Source organism: Astyanax mexicanus, chromosome 7 (genome assembly GCF_023375975.1).
Source record: "Astyanax mexicanus isolate ESR-SI-001 chromosome 7, AstMex3_surface, whole genome shotgun sequence".
NCBI classification, from domain to species: Eukaryota; Metazoa; Chordata; class Actinopteri; order Characiformes; family Acestrorhamphidae; genus Astyanax; species Astyanax mexicanus.
Window position 1 is genome coordinate 19,680,247 of NC_064414.1, and position 22,631 is coordinate 19,702,877.

General features: G+C 37.6%; 1 protein-coding gene across 1 annotated transcript in view; it reads left to right on the top strand.

Annotated features, from left to right (window-relative positions):
• Nucleotides 1-3,274: 3,274 nt before the first annotated feature.
• The window catches only part of pkdcca (protein kinase domain containing, cytoplasmic a), a 40,615-nt gene continuing 21,258 nt past the window's right edge, over nucleotides 3,275-22,631 (top strand). The window contains exons 1-2 of the mRNA XM_007247411.4: nucleotides 3,275-4,087; nucleotides 21,268-21,390. Of these exons, the coding sequence (XP_007247473.3) occupies nucleotides 3,497-4,087; nucleotides 21,268-21,390 (714 nt within the window). The 5' untranslated portion in view covers nucleotides 3,275-3,496. The remainder of the gene's footprint in view (nucleotides 4,088-21,267; nucleotides 21,391-22,631) is intronic.

Consider the following 22,631-nt stretch of genomic DNA (forward strand, 5'->3'; position numbering starts at 1 on the left):
ATAATATTTTCTGTAATTATTTTCTATAATAAGATTTCTATAATAATAATAATAATAATAATAATAATAATAATAATAATAATAATAATATCCTTTTTCTATCTGTAAATCATTTTTGTTTATTAATGTATTTACTTACTTATACTTATATACTTATACTTATATACTTTAATGATTTGCTTATTTGTTTTGGGTTACACAGCAAAGGCTGTGTGGGTGGTAGGGATTAACTTTAGCCTCGTGGCTTGAGGGTTTTGATGAATAGCACTTCATGACCATGTCTGAGCCCTTGCGTGCTCCAATATACATCTTCAATAAAGTATAATAACATTTTTGTGCAGCTTAAAGAAACATAACCGAAACATAAAACAAACCCGAAATACGTCCCTTTTTATGCGCTAATATAATATGAACATTCATTCTTTGATCTCCAATATCATACATTAAAATATAGTATAGTTTTGAATATAGTATTATATAACATATTTAATATTATAACATATAATAAAAATTAACATAAAATATAATATGTATGCTAATAATCTAACGCATGATGTAGGTATGTGCTTTTCTCTGGATTAGCTGGCAGTTTTTGACTTTGCTTTGCTGCACTACTGTATATGTGGCCTACAGTAATGAGTGTAATGGGGGTGAATGGGAGGAGAGGGCTGTGGGCCCTGCGGGCTGTGCTGCTGCTGTTCACCCCCCATGCCCCCTCCGGAGCCTCATTAGTCCCTCTAACAGCACTAATGCCCCTCTTTCTGCTATTACTGCCACACTTTACCACATAATAAACGGATTCGTGTATTCACCTATTTGTTATATATATATATTTTTTATATAGTAATCAAACAATTTCACTGTATTTTTAAGGGTTTTGCTTATTTAGAATGATAGAAACAGTCCAGAAACAATATGCAGTTGTATGCAGGTTTGTGTAGGGAAAAAAAGTCTTCATAAACTGCAAACTAACAACTCGGAAGAGCATTATTACAATGTTTTGTTAATTAGCTATTTTTTTTATTTAATTGTTTATTTTTATCTGCGCTCCTCACGTTGTGGTTGCGGATTTAATTTTCAGATTAGTATTTTTTTTGTTCAAGTCTCGTCCCGTCCGAGTTAAACAGAGCATAAACTCGTAATGCTATTATTTAATTATTTCTCCCCACAGTTCAGCCTGTTTTTAATTTGTGCTTTAATTCTCCGACCCCAGAGACATAATTATACACATTTCTCCTTCCAGAAAAGTCGAAAAACTCCAGCGCAAAACGGAGCAGAATGAGCGATCAGTTCCGAAGAACAGCAGAAGGTCTAATCCGAGAGATGCTGAAGCTAATTCTTCAAATTTTCCGTTTGGAGAATCGATTACACCGCGGTCTGTTATCACACAGCTTTTATTATTTAACCGAGTCATTTCGACTGACAGAAAGCATAAATAAACGCTGATTTAAATGGAAAGGAAAATCTGTAGCGCTATAATAAGTGTAAAATATACTCTTATTTTGTAACATTTCATATCTTTTTTACATTTAAATAGACAAAATACTAAAAAGTAAACGGAGAAAATATGACAAAGATTCCGAAGGGCAGAGCTGTGGGTTTTTTACACAGGCTGTGGCTGAATCGAAGAATATAGCCTTCTGCCAACATGATTCTAAGGCAGGAAGGCACTCAGTTCTGTCCATCTATTTTATTAGGTGAAATTATAGCTAATGGCTTATGTCTAACAGTAAGCTGTCCATACCCTAGCAACATGGTATGGACGTATGGTACTTTTGATTCAGATACAGAGACCTTCATCACTAAACTGCCTTCCAAGGCAGAAATGCATTGCCAGTGTTTTTGAATTTGAGACACAGCCATAAAGAATAAAGTGTAACATCTTTGTACAATAAATACAAGAAACACCTGGATTTCTGATAAACGTTTATTTGAAAATGGACGAGTCTGCTTTTATTCTATCCTTTTCTCTTTTCTATTTTAACATCCATAATCATCTGTTAACAATAAACATCTGTAACTGCAGGATCTGCTGCTCAATTGTCTAGGTAACACATCTCAGCTCCAGGAATGCCGGGAACTGTAGTTCAGATGATGATTCCTTAAAAGAAGAAAAAAAAAAACAAATCCAGCTTTTCACTGGCGAGTCCACTGTCACTCATCCTGACGTCACATTTTCTTAATCTTTTTCTTTTCCACCTATTTTCTGCATCGCTTGGCTAATATGTGCCCTGCTCTTCTGTTTTATGTTCCATGATTATATGATTTGTATGAATGTTTTTTTTATGTTTTATATGTTGTGATAATGTATTTAGCATGTATTGTCTTCCACTTTAGATAACAAAAATAAAAAAGCTTAATCTAAAAAAAGAAAAAAAAAAAACGTTTCTACCCATATTCCGACAAAGTCCCGCCCACTCCTACGCTGCAACTGGCCCACATTAGGACTCCTTTTGAGTTCTACTAGCCCAGCTTTTCTCTCTTACTTATCTAGTTGGGGGTCCCCTTTCCTTTGTGGATGGTGAGTGCCACTGTGGTCCCCAACCCCCTTCCACCCTACCTGAGATTAAATACATTTATAAATAAATAATAAATTTGCAACGCTTCCCTGCCATTTGATCAGGCATCACCTTTAAAGATATATGACCAAATTGGATAATGATAAATGCACATAACTGAAAATATATATAGTAAAGATACAACACAATTTCTTTTTCTCAATTATTACATAACGTGAATCTGTTTGTGCTTTTATTTAAGACATATTATTAGTGACTCTTCCTGCCTCTCTCCCTCTCTCTTTCTCTCTCTCTGATATAAACCATTTATTATTTCATGTATTTATCAATGATTTTACATACTTATAACTATCATTTTTACATTAGAGGTTATTAATTGATATTATTTATCATAATAAAGATCTAAAAGTTAACTGGAATTATTTTATTATTAATGAGCTCTTAGTGTTTAAATCATTACATTAAAATGCAGTATTTTTTGTATATTAGAAAAAAATCTTAAATGCACTGGTCAGGTCCCACATTTAGATACATTTACATAATTTATTAATTATACGGTATTTTATAATATAATAATATTTAAATAAATAATTTAATAAATAAATATACTAATATATTTTAATATAGCAGACCCCAGTGTAAAATATGCTGTGTTAGCCAATAGGAGCGCACGGAGGGAAGTCGATCCCGGCAAATTGTATCTTTGGGGGGCGGGGATTGTGTGAAAACGGGTGGGAAAAAAACATACACTCACACACACACACGCACACGAAGAGAGGCGCGGAGTCGTTACGAGTCAAGTGTCACCCGCAATCAGCCCTTCAAATGGGGTGGATCTCGGAATGCTCAGCAGCGGGGATGAAGACGCGCGCGGAACCGGCGCCGTTATAGTAGGGTAGAGCGCGCGCTGGAGGAGGGAGTGAGATACGGAGCGTGTGTTTTTTCTCCTGCGGATCTCGGTCATCAGCAGCTCGGAGATGAAGCGGCGGAAGGTGGTCGTAGCGGCCGGTTTCTGCCTCTCCTTTTTCCTCGGCACGCTCCTCAATCTGCTGTCCGTGCCAGCCTTCGAGCACCAGCAGCAGCAGCTCGGAAAACAGCAGCAGCTCGACTCGAGTCTCGAGCCCCCCGCCGCGGTCACCAGCGCCCCCGCGCTGCTGCACTCCCTGCGGCAGCAGATTCGCTCGCGGCTCCGCGAGGCTCTCCGCTACGGGCCGTTTCCCGAACGCGGCACGCGGCCACTCGAGCGCAGGCGCCTGATGGACCTGCAGCGCGCACGCGACGAGGAGCGAGAGCACGGGGGCGCGAGCGCGGGGCAGCTCGGCTGTAGCAGCGTGGAGGCGGCGAGGGACGTCCGCTTCGTGGGATCGGGATACACCAAGGCCGTGTACCGCGCCGCGCTGAACGGCAGCTTCGCCGTGGCGCTGAAATCCGTGGACTTCGGCGGACACGACATGGAGGAGTGCGTGAGGCGGTACGGCTCCGCCGCGGACTGTTACCGACTCGCCTCCGTTAAACTGGTGAAGGAGATGGCGCTGATGGAGAGACTGCGGCACCCCAACATCCTCAAGGTACACCGACACAAAACACCGGCTTTACACCGATAAACCGACCGGGCAGAGCCGGGGAATACCGGCTTCAAATCAGCTAAAGACGGAGAGAAACGACACGAGCTTTATTAATAAATCTATCAGTCATATAGCGCTGTTATAGTATCTATATCAAAGCCACGGGGTTGATCAATAAATCAGTCAATAGGTAGCCAGTAGCGCTGTTAGAACGCCTGTTAAAAACACGGCCTTTAATATCGCCTAATAAATAACGCTATCTATCGGACTAGCGACAAATCTACCAGCGTGGTTAGCCTAATATATATTAGACTCATAAATTGATGATTTATTATTTATTAGCTATATTAGAAATACATTAACACGGTAATATATTGTAATAGCCTAACATTAGGTTCCTAAAAGCAAAACTAAGTGTTTTTATGTTTTTATAGTAGACAATTGATCATCTATTAATTTCATTACTTACTTGTCATCTAAAAACACATCAGTTTCTTTATTATATAGAACACTTTTACTGGGTTTCTTTTGCTCTGTATTTATTATTTATATTAGTCTAAATATCTTTATTTCATTAATTATTTATTAGTGACTGTGTTAGCCTATATAATATTAAAGATTGATTAGTTCCCCTTTCTTCTGATCTTATGTTATCATATTTAGCCTACATTTAAAAACCTTTTAGCATCTTTATGTTTTACTTTTAAATGTTATTATGATTTATATATTATATCAAAGTGATCTTAGGTAAATCCTTTTTAAATCTTAAAATTGTGTTTGTGCCTTTACATTTTGTGTTTTTTACATTATATGTGAAATAGTAGTTTATTGTATTAAATACCTATTTGATCTTTTTTTTTACTTTTTAAATTTTGTTAAAGGACTGTTAGTGTTTTCTTTTTATTTAAATGCATTAATCCCTTACTAAATTAGTCAACTATTAATTTCTTTAGCTACTATGTAAGGGCAATCCTAATAATACTACTGTAATCTTAATTTATAGGACATATTTGAGTAATCCAAAAGAGCTGAGTAAAAATAAATGGTATGAATGATAATCTCATTAAAAAAGCAGTTGCAGTTTTAATCAAAAAACATGGGAAATGTTGTTTGTTTTCACCACAGCTTCATAAATCACTGTTGTTCTTAGCTGGTTGCCAAATCAGCATCTGTGGTGTGAAAGTTTACGCGGTGTGTGTCAGATTTAGCACCTTTTTTTAGTCCCTTCACTCCAGCAGAGCAGGTAAAAGTGTGTATTCAGCACCCCGTGGCACCCACAGCCTTTCTCCACTGCCTTAACCCAGCCTTAAACGGCTCTAATCATAGAGGCTGATATGAGGAGCGGGACAGAATGGATTCGGTATGGTCTATATTTCAGAGTATTCCTGAGTTTGCTGTGTAGTTTATTTCTGTTTTATGGTTGTTGGTTGGATTTTAAGGTTATCAGTGGAGCACACACTCGTACACACACACACACTTTGGGCCCTGTCCTTTGGAGAGTACGCCCTGTGTAATTGATTCTTAGAAATATTGTGATCAGCTCTTGCAGAGAGATCTGAGGGTGTTTGAGCTTGTTTGATGGGCTGTGTAGATCACTAGAGCATGAGCTGTGGAGAAAATGAGAAATCATGTGACGTGGACCATGTTTTAGTGCTTTTCTGTGAGCTATAACAGAAATAAATTGACCGACGGCTTTGAGGCAAGAGGTGTTGAGCTTGTTGAGTTTGTTCTTTTCCCCTGCGTTGTGCCATGTGGCTGCTGGTCTGACCTAAATACAGAAGCGAGATGAGGCATTTCCACAAAGCATCAGAGGATAGTGTGGTAAAATAGTGATAAATGTCCAGGGTAAATGGTAGTGTCATGCTCGCTCTAACTCTTTAAGCAGTAAAGCTGTCTAAGGGTGATCAGTGTCTTCTGTCCAGAGGCAGCTGCAGGCCTAAGTCATCAGCACTAATAGTTGCGGACATAACACCAGCATTTACATGGCTATGTATTGAGACTGCAGTTAATGGGAGACCTGCATTATTTTGAACCAAGTTCTGTACATTATTTGGACATTCATGGTACCGCCCTGATTTGGTCAATTGGACTTGTCTGAGAAATAATTTGCTTGTTGTAGAGTTTAAATATTAGTATTTGAGGAGAATATATTAAATAAATTGTACATATTTCTGGTCCTGTATTTTTTTCCCTAAAAATAACATCATAAACTGCCATTAAAACAAAATTTCGATAATTATTAATCAGAATTGTTATAGTTAAAAATATATTTTCTACATATTTTCACAAAAATTGAAAACTTACTAAACAAACGCTTACATTTAATTTAAGCCCACTCATAGAAAGAATTAGTTTCTTCTCTACTAAATGAACTTCAACGTTAACTATTTCCACATAAGTATTAACCAAACCATCCCCGAAGCTACAGCGGGCTCAACACGAGCCCCAATTAAAATCCGCCCACAAAAGAAACTCCAACCACAGTGTCGGGGAGTGCAGAAAACACCCTAACTCTTCCTATTAAACACACACACATACACACACGTCTTCATAAGGAGCACAAAGCTTCGTACTTAAGCCCGAATTATTGTGTCTCAAATAGTCATTGCAGCCTTAAAAGTTGGACGTAAGAGACCAAAGCTGCCATTGAATAGAACAGTAGCAAATGAATGCCTAAAAATGGCAAAAAAGTGGGACGGAATTAAAAACACATGCTGCGTTGTTGGCAGCATGGCTTGAATTATTGTATTTTATGCACTAGAGTTTGTGTAATGAGTGAAGAGGAGGAGAGTAAAGGCTCTAATGGCAGGTAGTCCAGTTTGAAATGTTACATTTTTATGTATAAAAAAGCTGTTATGGCCTGAGGAGTTTTCTTTCTTTCTTTCTTTCTTTCTTTCTTTCTTTCTTTTCTTTCTTTGGTACATTTCAGTGTGTGGAAAAAAAATCACATGTAGTAGAACATTGATATTAATCCTTTTAGCGTTTAAATTAGGCTTATTTCATAATTAAGTGGACATTAGAATTCTGTCTTAGCTTAATAAACATTTCAGTTGTGACTGTCCTTTTGCTTTTGTGAGCAGTTGAGTTGGACATAGACTATATTAAATTGGGATTGTTGTGAGAGAACAAAGAGAACATTTGTATTATGATTGTCTTATTGTCGTGGTTGTGATTTTCTTATAGCTGATTAAATATTGAAGTTGAAATTATCTAATTTTTTATTAAACATTTGAGTTGTGATGGTCTTGTAGCTTATCAGGAATGCCTTAAAGCGTAGTGGACATTTTAATTGGGACTGTGTCATGGTTTAGTGGTCATTTGAGTTGTGATTGACTTATAACTTATACATTATTTAAACTTTTATCATCTTATAGCTTAGTAAATGTTGAAATTAAATTTGTTAGGTTTGTGGATATTTGGATTGTGACTATTACATAGCTTAGTGACTGTTTGAGTTGTGATTTTTCGGTGGCCTCATGCCTCTATTTAGAATGAACTAAAGCTAAGTTTCTGTCTTTTTCCAACCTAGTTCTTGAATTGTGCAATATTCATATACAGACTTGATCTAACTTTTGTACTGAGTTTTGCTATTAATACTGATCTTTCTGAAAACTATAAACTTATTTGTGCTTGTTTTTTTGGTATGAATGCATGCCTTATTGTCTTGCTACTTCTTTTTGTATTTTCATTTATCAGGGACAGTGGTCTAGAGATTATAGTCGTAACAGTGCCTTGGAGCCTTAATGCTTGATTTTAATTAGAAATGATGTCAGGGATACAACATGTTCAGCCAGAAGGGGAAATTTCTTCGACTGTCAGCCAAAGTCCCCAGGGGTTTTTCTTTCCTAGAGCTGGATATTCAAATTGGATTTAGTTCAGTTAAGGCGACTTTAACTCTACGCTGACATTTCCCACCTGACTCTTGCTTTTTTCATAATGTCTCTTTAGTTACTTTCATTGGAGTTTAACTGAGGTTATAAATCAATTTTAGATAGACCACATGTCTTTACGCTTTATTTATTATATTAGACTCACTTTGCCCCATGCAAAGCATAGTTTACGTTGTCTTACTTACATATATGGGAAACCATAATCCATCTCTCCCTCACATGCACACAGATGGCCAGAAATATTAATCACTGCTGACTAGAAAACAGGGCTTTATATAAAGAGTCAGATTCTTTGTTTATTAGATTTAACTTCAGTAAGTGCTTGGGCTGATTCCAGCGCCACGTCTCGTTCCGAAGGCGCCGCAGCCGAGTTCTTCCAAGCAGGCCAGCCGCTGTGGCTGAATGAACCAACAGTATGATCCAACTAATACTCTTTTTATAAACCCACTGTAAAAAGGCAAGCCATTACTCAGATATTGAGACGTTTCCCGTACTCGTAGAAAGTTAGCGCTCAGAACCAGTGAGAACTTCCTGAGCTGAAGCTTAACCTAACCAGTCAGGCCCTAACCTAAGCGTTGTTTTCATTTGCTTTGGCAAATGCCTCGTTAGACAAAAATGTGTGGCACTTGTTTTATAAGTCCTGTGGGGTCAGAGGTGAGAAGATGTGATACGTTGGCTTGATTAAAGCCAGGCCCGGGTTCATCAGGAGTGCACGTTAGCGGAGTTCCGCACTGCTGGGCCTGTTCTCTGCGTCTGACTCAGAGAGGACTCAAAGCTTCTGGTTAGCCTCACAAACACATATCCAGAAATAATGTGCATTTTAAGGGGAGTTACAGACTCTGGGTTTCTGCCTGGGATGGAAAGGTACACCTGCTGTTGAAAGAGGTGTATTGAGTTTGTTTCTGATTTATCCTGAAATGTATTTGTCTTAAAAGCCCAGATCTTTTATTGGTTGCTGTGTAGTTAAATGGAAATCTTAACTACACTAAAAAAGCATTTTGAATGTGCATGATTTAAATGCAGTAAATACATATGAATATAATGTGTTGTATCTACACAATTCTTGCCACAAACACTTGTCAAATTGATTTAACATATTTTGTTGATTTGGAACTACCAGACATATTTCAAAAATGTAAATTGAATGTGTTATTTATGGCAAAAAATAAATATAAAATAGCAAGAGCTACTATATCTTACAAATTACTAGTTTTTTTTTGTTGACTGCAACTCTGGAAGAATTCAGATTGTACAGCATTTTATATTTTAATATGTATTACATATTTATTATCACCACTTTCTTTTGTTGTTCTTAGGTTTGGAAAAGTTCATAATGAATAGACCAGTGTTTCAAAAGTTTAACATTTCTAAATTATTGTTATACACAAATTCCAGTGAAAGTTGCTGTTTTTGAGTTTTTTTTTTGACTGCACCATATACTGAGACCTTTTACTTTTCCCAGTCCAATTCATTCTTTTAATAAAGTAATGTTTATTACTTTATTAAGTAATAAAGAGGTAAGAGGTAAGGTAATCTGTGTATAGTAAAGACTTGCATGCCAAACCACAATTCAGTTCCTCACTTTCATATTATAGTAATTAATTTAATAGTTTATAATTTCTACTGGTTAATAAGTACCAAGCTTTAGATTAATTTCTGTTTATTAAACATATTGTCAGTTTCCTAGACAGGGATTAAACCTAGTCTTAGAATATATTTTCCTTTCAATGGAAAATTTCTATTAAAAATGCGGTCTAGTCCAGGACTAGGCTTGATCCCTGACTAAAAGGCTGCTCCTTTTAATGATTTTAATGAAAGGGAAACAGCTATTTTGTCTTAAAAAAATCACTGTGTTCTGTCACAAACATTTTTAGAATATGAGTTTTAAAATAGAACTCGCACTTTTTTTTTATTGAAACCACAGGACGAAAAAGTTGGAAATGTAGATTTTCTAAAGACATAAATAAATAAATAACAATAATAAACAATAAATCTGGCGTTTGTGCTGGTTTTCTCCTTCTTGTGCTCTTTTTTCCTGTGGAAGTTGGGGGTTAAAGTGTTAACCCGTGTTTAATTACAGCGAGCACTCGGCCCCTCTCCCCGCTCTAACCCATCTCCAGGAAAGACCCTGGGGGCCTTCTGTGTTCAGGACATGTAGCTTTCACATTAACACTAGTGGGTTACTGATTACCCGTCTGTCACTGTGTGTGTGTGTGTGTGTGTGTGTCTGCGTCTGTACGTGTGTGTGTGTGAGCATGGTGTGTGCCTGTGTGTGCTTTAAGGATCTGAGGAACTAACAAAATGACTTGCTAATATAAATATAATCCAAAGACAGACCCCTAATCAGGCCCCCGTGTCATGCAGAAGAAATGCCTCACACACCATCTGATACACCTCATACCCACACACCTAACAACCAAGACTGATGTCCATTTATCACTGACTCTCCCAACAGAGAAACTCTCCAGTCCAGGCTCTCCAGCTTTCCCGCAGCACACTCCGGCAGCCCCCGGCGTTATCTGCTTCTCTGATCTGCTCCAATCCGTCTTGTTCACACTGGAGCTAACATGGCAGAGGGCAGGGGAGTCAGGGAGCTACGCCTGAGGCACACTCGCCCCCCGTCTAACCCCACGCTCCCCCGTTGCCTCTCCCCCTGTATGCTCTTAAAAATAAAGGTGCCATAAAGAGTTCTTTGGACAGATGCTGCAGAAGCAGTATAAATGTCATTACTATGTCATTACTAGTTTTGCTCCTTTGAGTACTGATAAAGATGCTAAAACCTGTCGAAAATACTAAAAAGTGCCAAATGGTGCCAATCTGATTTAAAAAATTGTGGCTGTTTAACATGAAGCACTCGTTGCTGTCCAATGAATAACACATCTCCATTCTTGTCGATTTTTAGTATACTGCATAATTTGAACAGACAAATTGCCCCTTAAACTGTGTCCAAATTTTTAGATAAACGGACCAGTAGAAACTCTTCAAAAAGACCTGAAATAAACTCTTTTTACATTGACTTCCATTGAAAGTTTACAAGGTTATTTTCTCTCTCCTGTAAAGTTGCTGTTTTGGAGAGTTTGGAAGTTATTTTCATTGGACAGCAACAATATATTCTATTTAATATGACTGATTTAAAGTTACTGTAATGCTCTACTGACCTGTAAAAGAGAGACTCTTTCTCTACCATTGCTACTCTGGGCTTAGTACTCTAGGCTAAGTCCTGTGATATTACTGCTGCATCAAGCCACAAGCTTGTTTGACTTTTAGGTGCAGTTCTGTATATCTCACAGCTAGTCCAGAAATGCACGTGTAAAGCATGTTCTTTAGGGGAGGATTAAAGTTAAAAAATCACTTTTCAAATGTAGTGAAATAACAGTTCTTGCTTGTTGCTTTAGGATGAATCTCTGAAAGTAGGCTTTCATTCCAAGCTACCGCTTGCCTCATATTTCTAGTTTAATAGGAAATTTCATTGAAAATGTTTTATTTTTTAATAAAGAAATGCTCAGATGATACCATTCTAATCTAATCTTTACTTTACTAAACAGTTTATAGAATTTACTTTGTTTGTTTGCTGGGTATTTAAAATTATAATTTATATGAGCTGGATTAATGCTGGGCTGAATTTGTTTGGTGAATTGGGTGCAAAAAGGGAGAACATAAATAAAATGACAGATTTTGGGTTTTGTTAAATTCTGAGAATAGTATTCAATGGCACCTAGAAGGTTATTTACTTGAAATAATTGGTAAAAACAAATAATCGGAACAGGATCAGGCCTAAAATAGTTCATTTAGTCCATCAGTCCGTTAAAATATAACCTGGATTACCAAAACTACGGAATTAAATTGGGGATCCCTAATTTTTACCCTCTTACATCCAGTCCAGCTTGATTCTGATAACTGGTGACTGTGCCATCCCAAACTGTTAGGAATCTTCATTTTTAATAGGGCATGCACACAAACTCACATAGTAGACCCAGGATTCTAGTAAAAAAAAGTTCACGAGTTAATCAAGCTGGAAAACTGTGTTTATTTTTTTACACTATTCCCACGTAACACACCAGTTGTTACCAGTCAGTGATCTGTAGGATTTCCCTAGATGATAAACAGAGGCTGGGTGAATCTGGCTGCGCTGTATCAGTGATTAAACCTGATGGAATTCCTGAGTGAAAGTGCTTACCCCGCGCTCATCAGGGAGCGGTGTGTTAATGTCCCGGGACAGCGGGTCTGGGGCTGCAGGAGGAAATGAGAAGAGCTATCCTGAAGACAGGCCTGCAGGGCTGCTCCCTCTCTTAACCTGCCTGTCCTGCTGTGCTCTGCATTCTGTTTGTTTAGGTGGGCTCTCTGGCTGAGGAGAATGCTTTACTATCTCAGTCCCATCTGCATCATCTTGCATTCTTATTTACACAATGATCCTTGTTGTTTTTGTTGGTTGATTTGAGTGATTTTTAATTGAGATGGGGGTTTGAGGGAGGAGGATTTGATTGAAGGTATTATATGCAGGTATCATTCAGTGCCTTTTTTATCGGTTCAGAATTTCGTTAATTTAACTCAGGAGAGCTGCTGCTAATAGCACATTTGGACAATATATGTAGGTTCTTTATAAGAATGTAATAATGTTTTTTTAAGACATCACTAAAAACATCTTTTGTAGCATCTTTATTTTTAAGAGTGTAAAGGGGACATCTGAGAACTAAACCTTTTTGCTTCTACCTAGCCCAACAAATATCAAGATCTTTAAGTGCTACATTATTTTACTACTGTGTTAAAGTAAATACTGGGTAAATACTAGGTTTGTTTGAACCTGGTAGAATATGCATGTAAGCTTAAACTTAAGATCTTTACACACTCATAGGCCTTAAAATTTAACTGTGGAACTGTATTAGTAATAAAAGCAAAATAATCAGTTTAGGTTTCAAGGGGTAACTTGTAGACTCTGTAGTCTGTTATTTCCCTCTGTCTCAAGCTTTCTGGCTCTGTGGACATACTGCATGTGCAACAAACAATAATCAATATTTTGCAGAAGTGTACGGTGTGTAAGGCCCATATAGTAGCTCCAATATATGATACTTAAATTTTGGTTTGATACATTGCTTTAAAAGTTTGATAACCACTGCTTTGAAAATTGTATAAGTGTCTAAGGTTTTTCACAGTACTGGACAATGCTTTTACTTGCGTATGTGTTTGAAACACTTTGCTAAATTAATTTCTATTAGGTCTCTGTTCTAAGAAAGGTTTTATAATTGTTATTATAAAAGGACTGCTGATAGTAAAGCAAAGGTCCAGGATAACAATGGAGTGTTCATATTAATATTGCGTCAGTTTGAAAGCTCTCTTATACTTTAACAATAAGTTTTTTACTGCCGTTTTAATTGCTCTATTAAAAAACAGGAAGTCTCAATGATAGGATTGAGTCTCAGTTAAGAGCGTGAGGGAGAAATGACTAAGAAGGCTCATTCTATCCAAAATCTAATGAAAATTAGTCTCTGAGTTACCCCAGTTACACCCAGTTCCCACTTGAACCTCATCCCAACTCAAAAATCACCACCCATACAGGTCATGAAATCAGGAGTGCGCTCCTTTCACTGAGCCCCTCTTGTTCTAGTGGACAGTTGCTCGTTCAGTGACCCTGAGCCGTGAACACTTGGCTGCCATTGCCCTGTCCCGTTACGTCCCTGGACAAATACCACCATCTCCGTGGCCAGTTTGATGCAGTGCCAGGGCACGCTCGTTAAAAGTACATGGCAGAGTTGTACGTGCGTGCATGTGTGTGTGTGTGTTGACATGGTCAGGCCCTGTGTATATTTGCAAATTAATAACACCTTACACAGAAATGCTTTTGTGCAGACGCTGGATCTTTGCTGTACGAGCTGGATTAATGCTGAGCAATTGAGTAAAAGCCTGCAGATACATAAAGAATAGAGGAGATTTTGTCTCCAGTGATTTAGCCCATTTATAATGGTGTATAATGCATAGAGCTTCTCATCTGTAGGTTTATCATTAGACTGTTTAACAATGGATAGACATTATGACAATATGCTATTGATAGTGTGATCATTAATGTAGGCTAGGGCTGCAACTAATGATTATTTTGGCAGTCGACGAATCTGATAATTTTTTTGATTAGTCGATTAGTCAGCGATTATTTCTGCCATGTCCTTCATCTTTAAAAACAGTAGAAAGTGTTGAACATGAGATTTAAAAGTCATCCAAATGTCTAGAGGTGGTTTAAATCTGGAAATTACTGAAATTTAGTAAGTAAAAGTGAGTTTGGACTTTCTGTAATGCGGTGCAGTTACAAGTTAACGATTAGTCGACAGTTAAATTTGAAGTCGACAAATAAAAAAAATCAGCATTTTATCAACTAATCATTGCAGCCCTAATGTTGGCTAATTAGAACAAGTATGGATGACCTGGTGTGCTGTAACTTCATAATGAACAAGTATCTAATTAGATCCCAGCCCATTATGTAATTATCTTCTCTTATAAATCTACTTTTTACTAATTGGTTTGATTTATTTTCTTCTTAAATATATCTAATAAATAGTACTTTATTTAGTGTATTTAATCTTGTACTGTGTTTCACATGTATCACGACTGGTACTGGTTTTGCACTTTTTGGCTGGAAATGTTTTGTGTGTTTTGTGTTTTACTGATTACACACACATATGGCATGAACACACTAGCCACCCTTTTTCACCCATGCAGTGCAGTGTGAGATATGCAGGATTGGAATGCTCACATACTTGATTCAGGCCTTACTGTGGAAATGTCGTAACTCATCCTGCTCTGTTACAGTACGCGTGGGATGCTGAGATGTCTTGCTTGATTCATGGCTTTTTCTTCACTTTCAGTGAGGGAACATCTCAATTTATTACAGAACTGAAATCTCCACATAAGACAACACAATTACCCAAATAATTATGTATAAAGACATCCTGTAAACGCGGTTTTCAAAAACACAGCTGCTGAGTATTCTTACTTGCAAATGACCTACAGCCATAAATGGATGAGGGGGCATTTTTGAAAACCTTACAATCTTAAAATTCTTAGAGTTCATCAAACTAATTTAGAAAAACAACCTTTTAATGCGGAAATGTAACAAATAATTATTAAAATATGTAAACAATTACATTACTACAGTCCTTCTAACATTATTTAGCGAAATAGCAGAGTCCAAACACTGAAAAGAATGCCAATGATTTCTAATAATAAAAAAACAAGCAGCTCATTTACCAGCTTTCTTAGCTTCTGTAAAATGTATATTAAGCTATTGTGGCTAATGCTTGCTATTGTAGCATATTCTACTTTACCTAGTTTGGCTAATGCTAGTGAGTTCTAGTTAGTTAGCTAGTTTGGCTAATGCTATTTATTTATTATTACTTATTATTATTATTTATTTTTTTGAAAAGCATGTTCCAGGTTCTTACCAAATTTGGCTAATGCCATTTATTTTGTAACATATGTAACAAATAGCCATTTAAATTTTAAAACAATTACATTACTTTACCCTTATAACATTATTAAGCCAATTAACAGTTTCCAAACACACTGAAGAGAGTTCCACTGATTATGAATAATAATAGAAAATCGGCAGCTCATTTAAGCATTAATTAGGTGATTAATAGGTTAAATTTTGGGGAACATTTTGAAACATCCAACAGCTCTAGCAGCTCAGTCTCTCCGGGTGAACCAGCTATTTTTGCGCCAGTAAAATGTGGACTTTAGCTAGCTATTTTGGCTAATGCTAGTTATTGTAGCATGTTCTATGTAGCTAGTTTGGGTAAGGATTTTCTAGTTTCCTAGTTTGGCTAATGCTAGTTGCTGTAGAACAGTGTTTTCTAGCTTGCTTATTTGGCTCATGCTAGCTAGTTAATATAAAAAAAAGCATATTCGAATAAGCTGACTAGTGTGGCTATTGCTTGTTAATCTGATAAAGCATATTCTTGTTGGCTAGTTTATCTAAGGCTGGTTACTGTGTAAAGGCATATAGCTAGTTTGGCTGTTTATTTTCACAAAGCATGTTCTAGTCAGTTAGATAGTTTGGCACCTTTTAGAATGATAGTATTTTATGGTTTGGTTTGTTATATTCCCCCAAAATATATTGAAAACATTTTAGACAACCATTTAGGGTTGCAACGGTATGAGATTTTCACGGTATGATAACCGTCTCAGAAAATACCGCGGTATCATGGTTATCACGGTATCACAGTTTGTTACATATATTATTAAACTGACCCTTAAAGAAATTGCAACAAAGGTTTTTTGTTCAATTAACTATTTATTGTAGAAACCTGGAACAACTATATAGATAATGTCTCCTTAAAAAAAATAAACTGTACACCATTAGGTGAAGGAAACCAGGTTTTTCCACTACTCTTAAGGTCATTAAGGGTGTATATAATTATATATATATACACACACACACACACACACACACGTGTCACACATTACATGTCCTCTAAGAAGTAAAGATCCTGTGTTTAAACTATTCAGTACAATTATTTAAGTTTAAATTATTTAATATCTGATAAACTGAGCCTGGGTCAGTGTCTGATCAACAACTGTTGTAAACGTCCGTTTTACTGCCAAGTTGGTATATAACCAGATAGAGGGGATTTATTTCTGAGTCTGGTTTTAACACATGAAAAACAGGCACGTCAGAATTTGAAAATTAACGCATGTAAATGAATGGCGTCTTTCACATCCAGTCCGGCGAGCACCTTTACACGGACACGTGAATCCATCGTAGCACGCACTTCACGCCTGTACCTGCGTGCCCGAATTTCGGATAACTCAGCGCTTTTGCGGGCGCTTACCGCATGGGTTGTGCACGACTACAAAGAGATTTTATTTATGTTCAGATTAAAATTATAAACTAAACACATACTTTGCGCTGCACGGCGGGGTGGTGTTCTTGGAGATGGGAGAACAGGTTTGACGTATGTCCACCTTTAGCTGTGACTTTACGGCCACATTGATTATAAATCGGATAACCATCCTCGGGTGCGTTCGGCGGGTCTCTGAAATAGTCCCACACTGCTGATTTTAGTTTAGCCTTTTTGTAGGCGGACGGAGATTTGTTTAGTCTGATGCACTTTCTGCTGTTCTCACTGCTGTGTGCTGAGCAGCTGAAGCGGAGCAGAGTTGCGCATGCGCGGGTGCGTTTTACCGGTAATAAGCAAACACACACGGTATGATAACCGTGCATTTTAATACCATGGTATACCGTGAAACCGGTTACCGCTGCAACCCTACAACCATTATGAGGGTTCAGACTGACAACGGCTGGTTCATGACACAGATATTTTGGGGGAATGTATGTGTGTACACTTAAGGACAGCATAGCATACATGGGCCTAGTCCCATTTTTGATTTTTATCATTACCCCTTTTTTAATTTACCCTTCCCTTGAAACCAATGTTAAAGGAGAACTGGGTACCTAGATGGTTATAGAAACTAGTGATTTTTTATGCTTGTAATATTACATTATATTTTTAAGAACAAGAATAAAAATAAGTGTTAATATACTAAAAAGTATATCTTCTCATTGGGAAGATACATGTTTTGAGCTACATTTGCAGCCCTTCCAGCTTTGTAACATTATAATTATTTCAGTGTCTTAAATATCAAAATAAGAGCATTAATGAACTGTATTGTCAGTGTACTTCTTCTTTTTCCAGCTCAAGATTTCATTATAGCTCCAGTATGAGCCGAGTAGTCTATGACAGTCCCTGTGTTTATTTCTGTTTAGAACAAAACAGAAACGGAGCAAATTTAGATCAATTTATCTTATCACATAAAACCAAAATGTAGCTTGGTGATTTTTTGGCAGCAATTCGGGTTTAAAGGGGCGGATTAAAGTGGAGGAGTTATTCTGTGTGTTATGTGCCCATGATGGTTTCTGTGCAGTGCTGAGGCTACAAGAAAATTAGGACTTTCCTCTACAACAATATTTTCTTACATTCTCCTGAAAGTGCAGCTAGACTTTTGCCAGCACTTTTATCATGGTGGTCTTGGAATGCCTGTGTGCTTCAGTCTTCCAGCTTGTGCTGCTGTACTCTGGACAAGCAGGACTGGCAAGTTGCAGTAACTACGGTAGTAAACGACCCTGGACAGGACAGGCAGGCTGACCTTTAACCCAGGTCAGACAAATAGGCACCGTGTGGCTGTGCAGACAAACAGCACTGCTCTGTGCAAAGCGCCATTATCTTCCTCACAGCACACTCGCTGCAGCCGATGAGTCTACCACACACATTTACTCACGTACAGTTTCGAGATTGCTTGTGTGGTATGAAGGCAAACAAATAAACATGCACACACACACACACACACACACATATACACACTCGTACACGCTGCTTAGATGAAGCATTCTGATAAAAGTCATTACTGAGAGTCTAATCTCAGATAGGCTCATACTGACAAACCTTGGGAAAACTCCTTTTTGCTTAGGGATACACCAATATGGGAATTCCTCGAAAATGCTGATATTTGCTCGAACCAATATCTTTCTGATATATTTGAGCAACCCTTTGTTTTCATGCATTAGTGTCAGAAAAAAACATACAGCTTTTGTAGCTGCCATACTGTACATTTTGTGAATTTGGCCTCTGCTATAAGCTATAACAGTACCCTACAACTTTGTTGTAAGTTGTGCAAGTCACTTTTTGTTAATAAAGCCTGTTGTTTTTCAATTAAGCAATAAAGTGCCAATGTTGGAATGTTCACACTCTTTTGATCAGACATACACACCCCAAGACACTGACATCAATTCAACCATTAAAATAAAATTCTTAATATTGATGAAATAATTGTTATATTTAAATTGGTGGTGAGAACAGTGAAAGATAAAGATAAACAGATATAATGGCAAGTGTAATTCTGATAAAAATCCCTTTTGCATAGGAATGTACCAAGCTGGGAAATACAAGAAAATTCAGATATTTTCCAGAACCAATATATTTCTGATATCATTGAGCAACTCTGTGTTTTCATGCATTAGTGTCAGAAAATAAAATACAGCATTTGTAGCTGCCATACTGTACATTTAGTACATTTAGCTTCTGTTATTAGCTATAAGACTCTGAACCAATTATAACTGTGAGTATGGTACAACTTAAGTAAGTTGTGCAAGGAATAGTTTGTTGATGAAGCCTGTTTTCTGTTAATTGAGCAGTAAAGTGTAAAGGTTGCCATGTCCACAGTCTTGTTACAGACATACACACCCCAAGACACTACCATGATTTTTCATCTCTACAGTCTAGGGTTAATTCAGTGCATTGTTTTTTGTTGTGATTCAGGACAAATATGTGTACCATTTCATCCCATCACTCTAGGCTTAATTTAGTGCTTAGTTTTTGTTGTGAGGGTGTTCTCTTGGACATTTGTCCCAAACCATCTGAAAAATGTGGAAAGTGTTTGTCAATCAGTGGCAAGGGCACTCCGTCAACATCTGCCCAGAGTTCCTCATAACCCACAAGGCTGGCACGAATAGCACCATCCATAACTTTGCCCCAATGCTAAAAACGTCCCAGACGCACCCAAACTGTGGCTGCAGTGCTTTCCCAATTGGTGGAAGTGTGTCTGCCAATGTGTGTGTGTGTGTGCAGGCTTTGCTAAGCAATGCTAAGAAGCTGGTCTTTGGCATTGGTCATTTTTAGCATCCGTGCTATTGTATCCAGTGTGAGTGATGACAGGCATTGTTATGAAGTGAGAGTCACCCACCGGTCCACGTTTGGAGAGAAATTCCTCCTGAAATAGACGTTTGCATTCTATTTGCAGGTGTCAGCACGTTCACAGGTGGAAGATCATGGATTAGCCGGCCTCGTGGACGAGGATTGTTTTACATAGGAGTTCTCTTCTAAAATAAAGTCTAACACATGCATGCAAACACACACTTACACGCACACACACTTCTTAAGCATTCTAATGTAATAGAGAAACCAGTTATCTAATAGGCTTTGTGGGGTTTGATTTCAGCTTAGGTGAACTTAGGCTCACTAAAAACAAAAAAAAGCTAAAGTTAAAGCGTGGAAGAAGAAAGAGTCTGTTCCATTATTCCCTCACTTGATGCCGGAGACTCCAGCGGCGGTATGGGTCGGTCACGCTGCCATAGGTTGTTTTCCTTTCAGATGAAATTTCATGCTGTTTAATTTTAACTAGCTTCTCTGACTCAAATTAGCTTATGAAAATGTTGCTGTAAGCAAAGAGCCAAATGCAGAGCGCCTCGGCTGAGAACTCCTCTGCAGCGTGCAGGGGAAGGGGATTCTTAGTGAATCTGGAACAGAGAGATTTCCAGAAACCTGCACAATCAGTTCACGCATAGCTAAACAATATGCATGTAATGATAACTATTTTTTGCTTGGACAATATATACTGTAATTCTAAAAATAATAGCAATATTATTATTATTATTATTACTTATTTAAAATATTACTGCCATTTTAAGACCATTTTATGTTATTAATATAAAAAATATATAAAACAATTGCTCAAAAATCCATATACACTATTTTAAAGACCAGTGAACCTTAAGTTATGATTATGAATTAGTTTAGGGCAGAAAAAATTATTAAGGTCATGTATAAATATTGTACGATAAGTAATAAGCATAATTATCCTGACATAATGAGAACAGTATTGTTGTGTTTTTAAGATGTATGCCTCTGATAGAATAGACTGATAATCAACCATAATAGAAGTAGTAATAGTAATATTGCAGATAGTATTGCAGATTATTTTTTTAGTGTTAAAAAAACTGAAATTTGGTGTAAAAACAAAAACAAAAAAGCTCTGCTTTTAAACAAAATCATAATGCTGTCTCATTTATTTTACTGGACTCTCTTCAGTAAGAAAATCATAATAGGCAATTTTGATGTCAGCAAATATTATTGAGCTCATATAAACAGTGTACGATAATTCAGTAATGTAGTTAACATTATAGGCCTTCGCACAGCCAGTGAGCCAAATTCCAAATCCCCTCATTGGAATTCCATGTGTCCAGCCAGTGGCTCGTTCTGTGCTGATTTACACAATACAAAGTGTTAAACTGCTGGCCGGGCGCAGAGTCTGAAAGTGCTGTGCCGATTTACTCTTATCTTTAACCTGATACTGTGCTTTCCCTGCTGGCCCTCGGCATTGACAGACAAACACACAAATCTATCCCATCTGAGTCAAAACAGTGAAATTCTACACAGCGCTGTTATCTAGCCAGCCAGGGCTTAGTGATTGACGCTCTAATATCTCTCTCTCTCTCTCTCTCTTTCTCTCCCCCTCCCTCTCTCTTTCCCGCAGCTGTACGGCTACTGCTACCAGGACAGCAACGATATAAAGGACACAGTGACGGCCATCACGGAGCTGGGCAGCCCTCTGGAGATGATCCAGTTGCTGCAGACACCCTGGGAGGAGAGATTCAGGGTGAGTCAGTGACGGCAGCCGCCATATCACACATTCCATCAACCGTCTGTCTGCAGCTGAAGGAAGAGTGGGAGGGGTTTCAGGGAAGTGCTTATACTGTACATAAGAACAATAAGGAAGGGCTGTACAGTCAGACGTGAACGCACCAAAAACACTAAACCACTGAAAACTGACTCAACTTTGAGGTCAGTTAAGGTGTTTGTTGTAAAACAGACACTAGCACTGGATAAGGACACTTCTTTCTTGGAAAAGAACAGATCAGGTTATTTAACTTAGTCAAACATTGGAATTAACCTTAAAATCTACACAATAATGGCAACTGTATTGGGAATGTCCTCTTTTCACAGCAATTCTCCAAAATGTAGAAGAGAGGCAACATTAAAAGCTCATTTGAATACCTTTGATTTCAGAAGAAAGAAATAATGAACAGGTGTCCCAATACTTTTGTCCATACAGTGTATATCCTGTGCATTCATTTGCTTTTTTTTTTTTTTTGTGATCCTTATTGGTTTGAAGTGAAAAAAGAAAAAAAAAACTAAAGGAGCAACAACACAGTTGAGGTGCTGAACCAAAAGAAATAAACGAATGAGTAAATGAAAGTGAATGTCTAAATTGGCACTAAGGAAAGAGTAAATAACCTACTGTATGTATTCTCTGCCCAACTGGCCAGTTTGGAGGAAGTCAGTAAAGAGCTTGGGTAGACTGGGCATCGTCCAGCTCTCAGCACACTCTCTCTGCATCCTGTTTCCCCTGAGGGCCAGCATAACTCGTGCCCAGCTGACCCAACTAATCTCTATCACCACTGCCACCCATGATAATTATTTCCTATTACTTCCTGTGGCAGCAGCAGGTCTTCCTCAGGGAGGAAGAAATCAGCCCACTGAACAAAAGCACAGCAGAGCCCAGCAAATGTACTGTATAACACTCACATACTCAGTGCACTATTTTAGTAGTGTAATAGTACATGATTTAAACCCTTTAGATGTACAGTTCCACTGGTGCCAAGTGTTTTTGAATCCTGAGGGATTCAAACTGTCGGTAAATCCAAATAACAATATTTTTTTTTTATTTTGTTCAAAATCCAACACAAAATCTAACACATCACTTAACTTCAGTATATTATACTTCATTTCTGCTGTCAAACTTTTGAGATTTTTAAGGCTTTAGGCACACATGGCTGCACCTACAAGGCCGGTTCTACTTGGAATTTTTTGTTTCACCATAAACAGTATTAAAGCTAC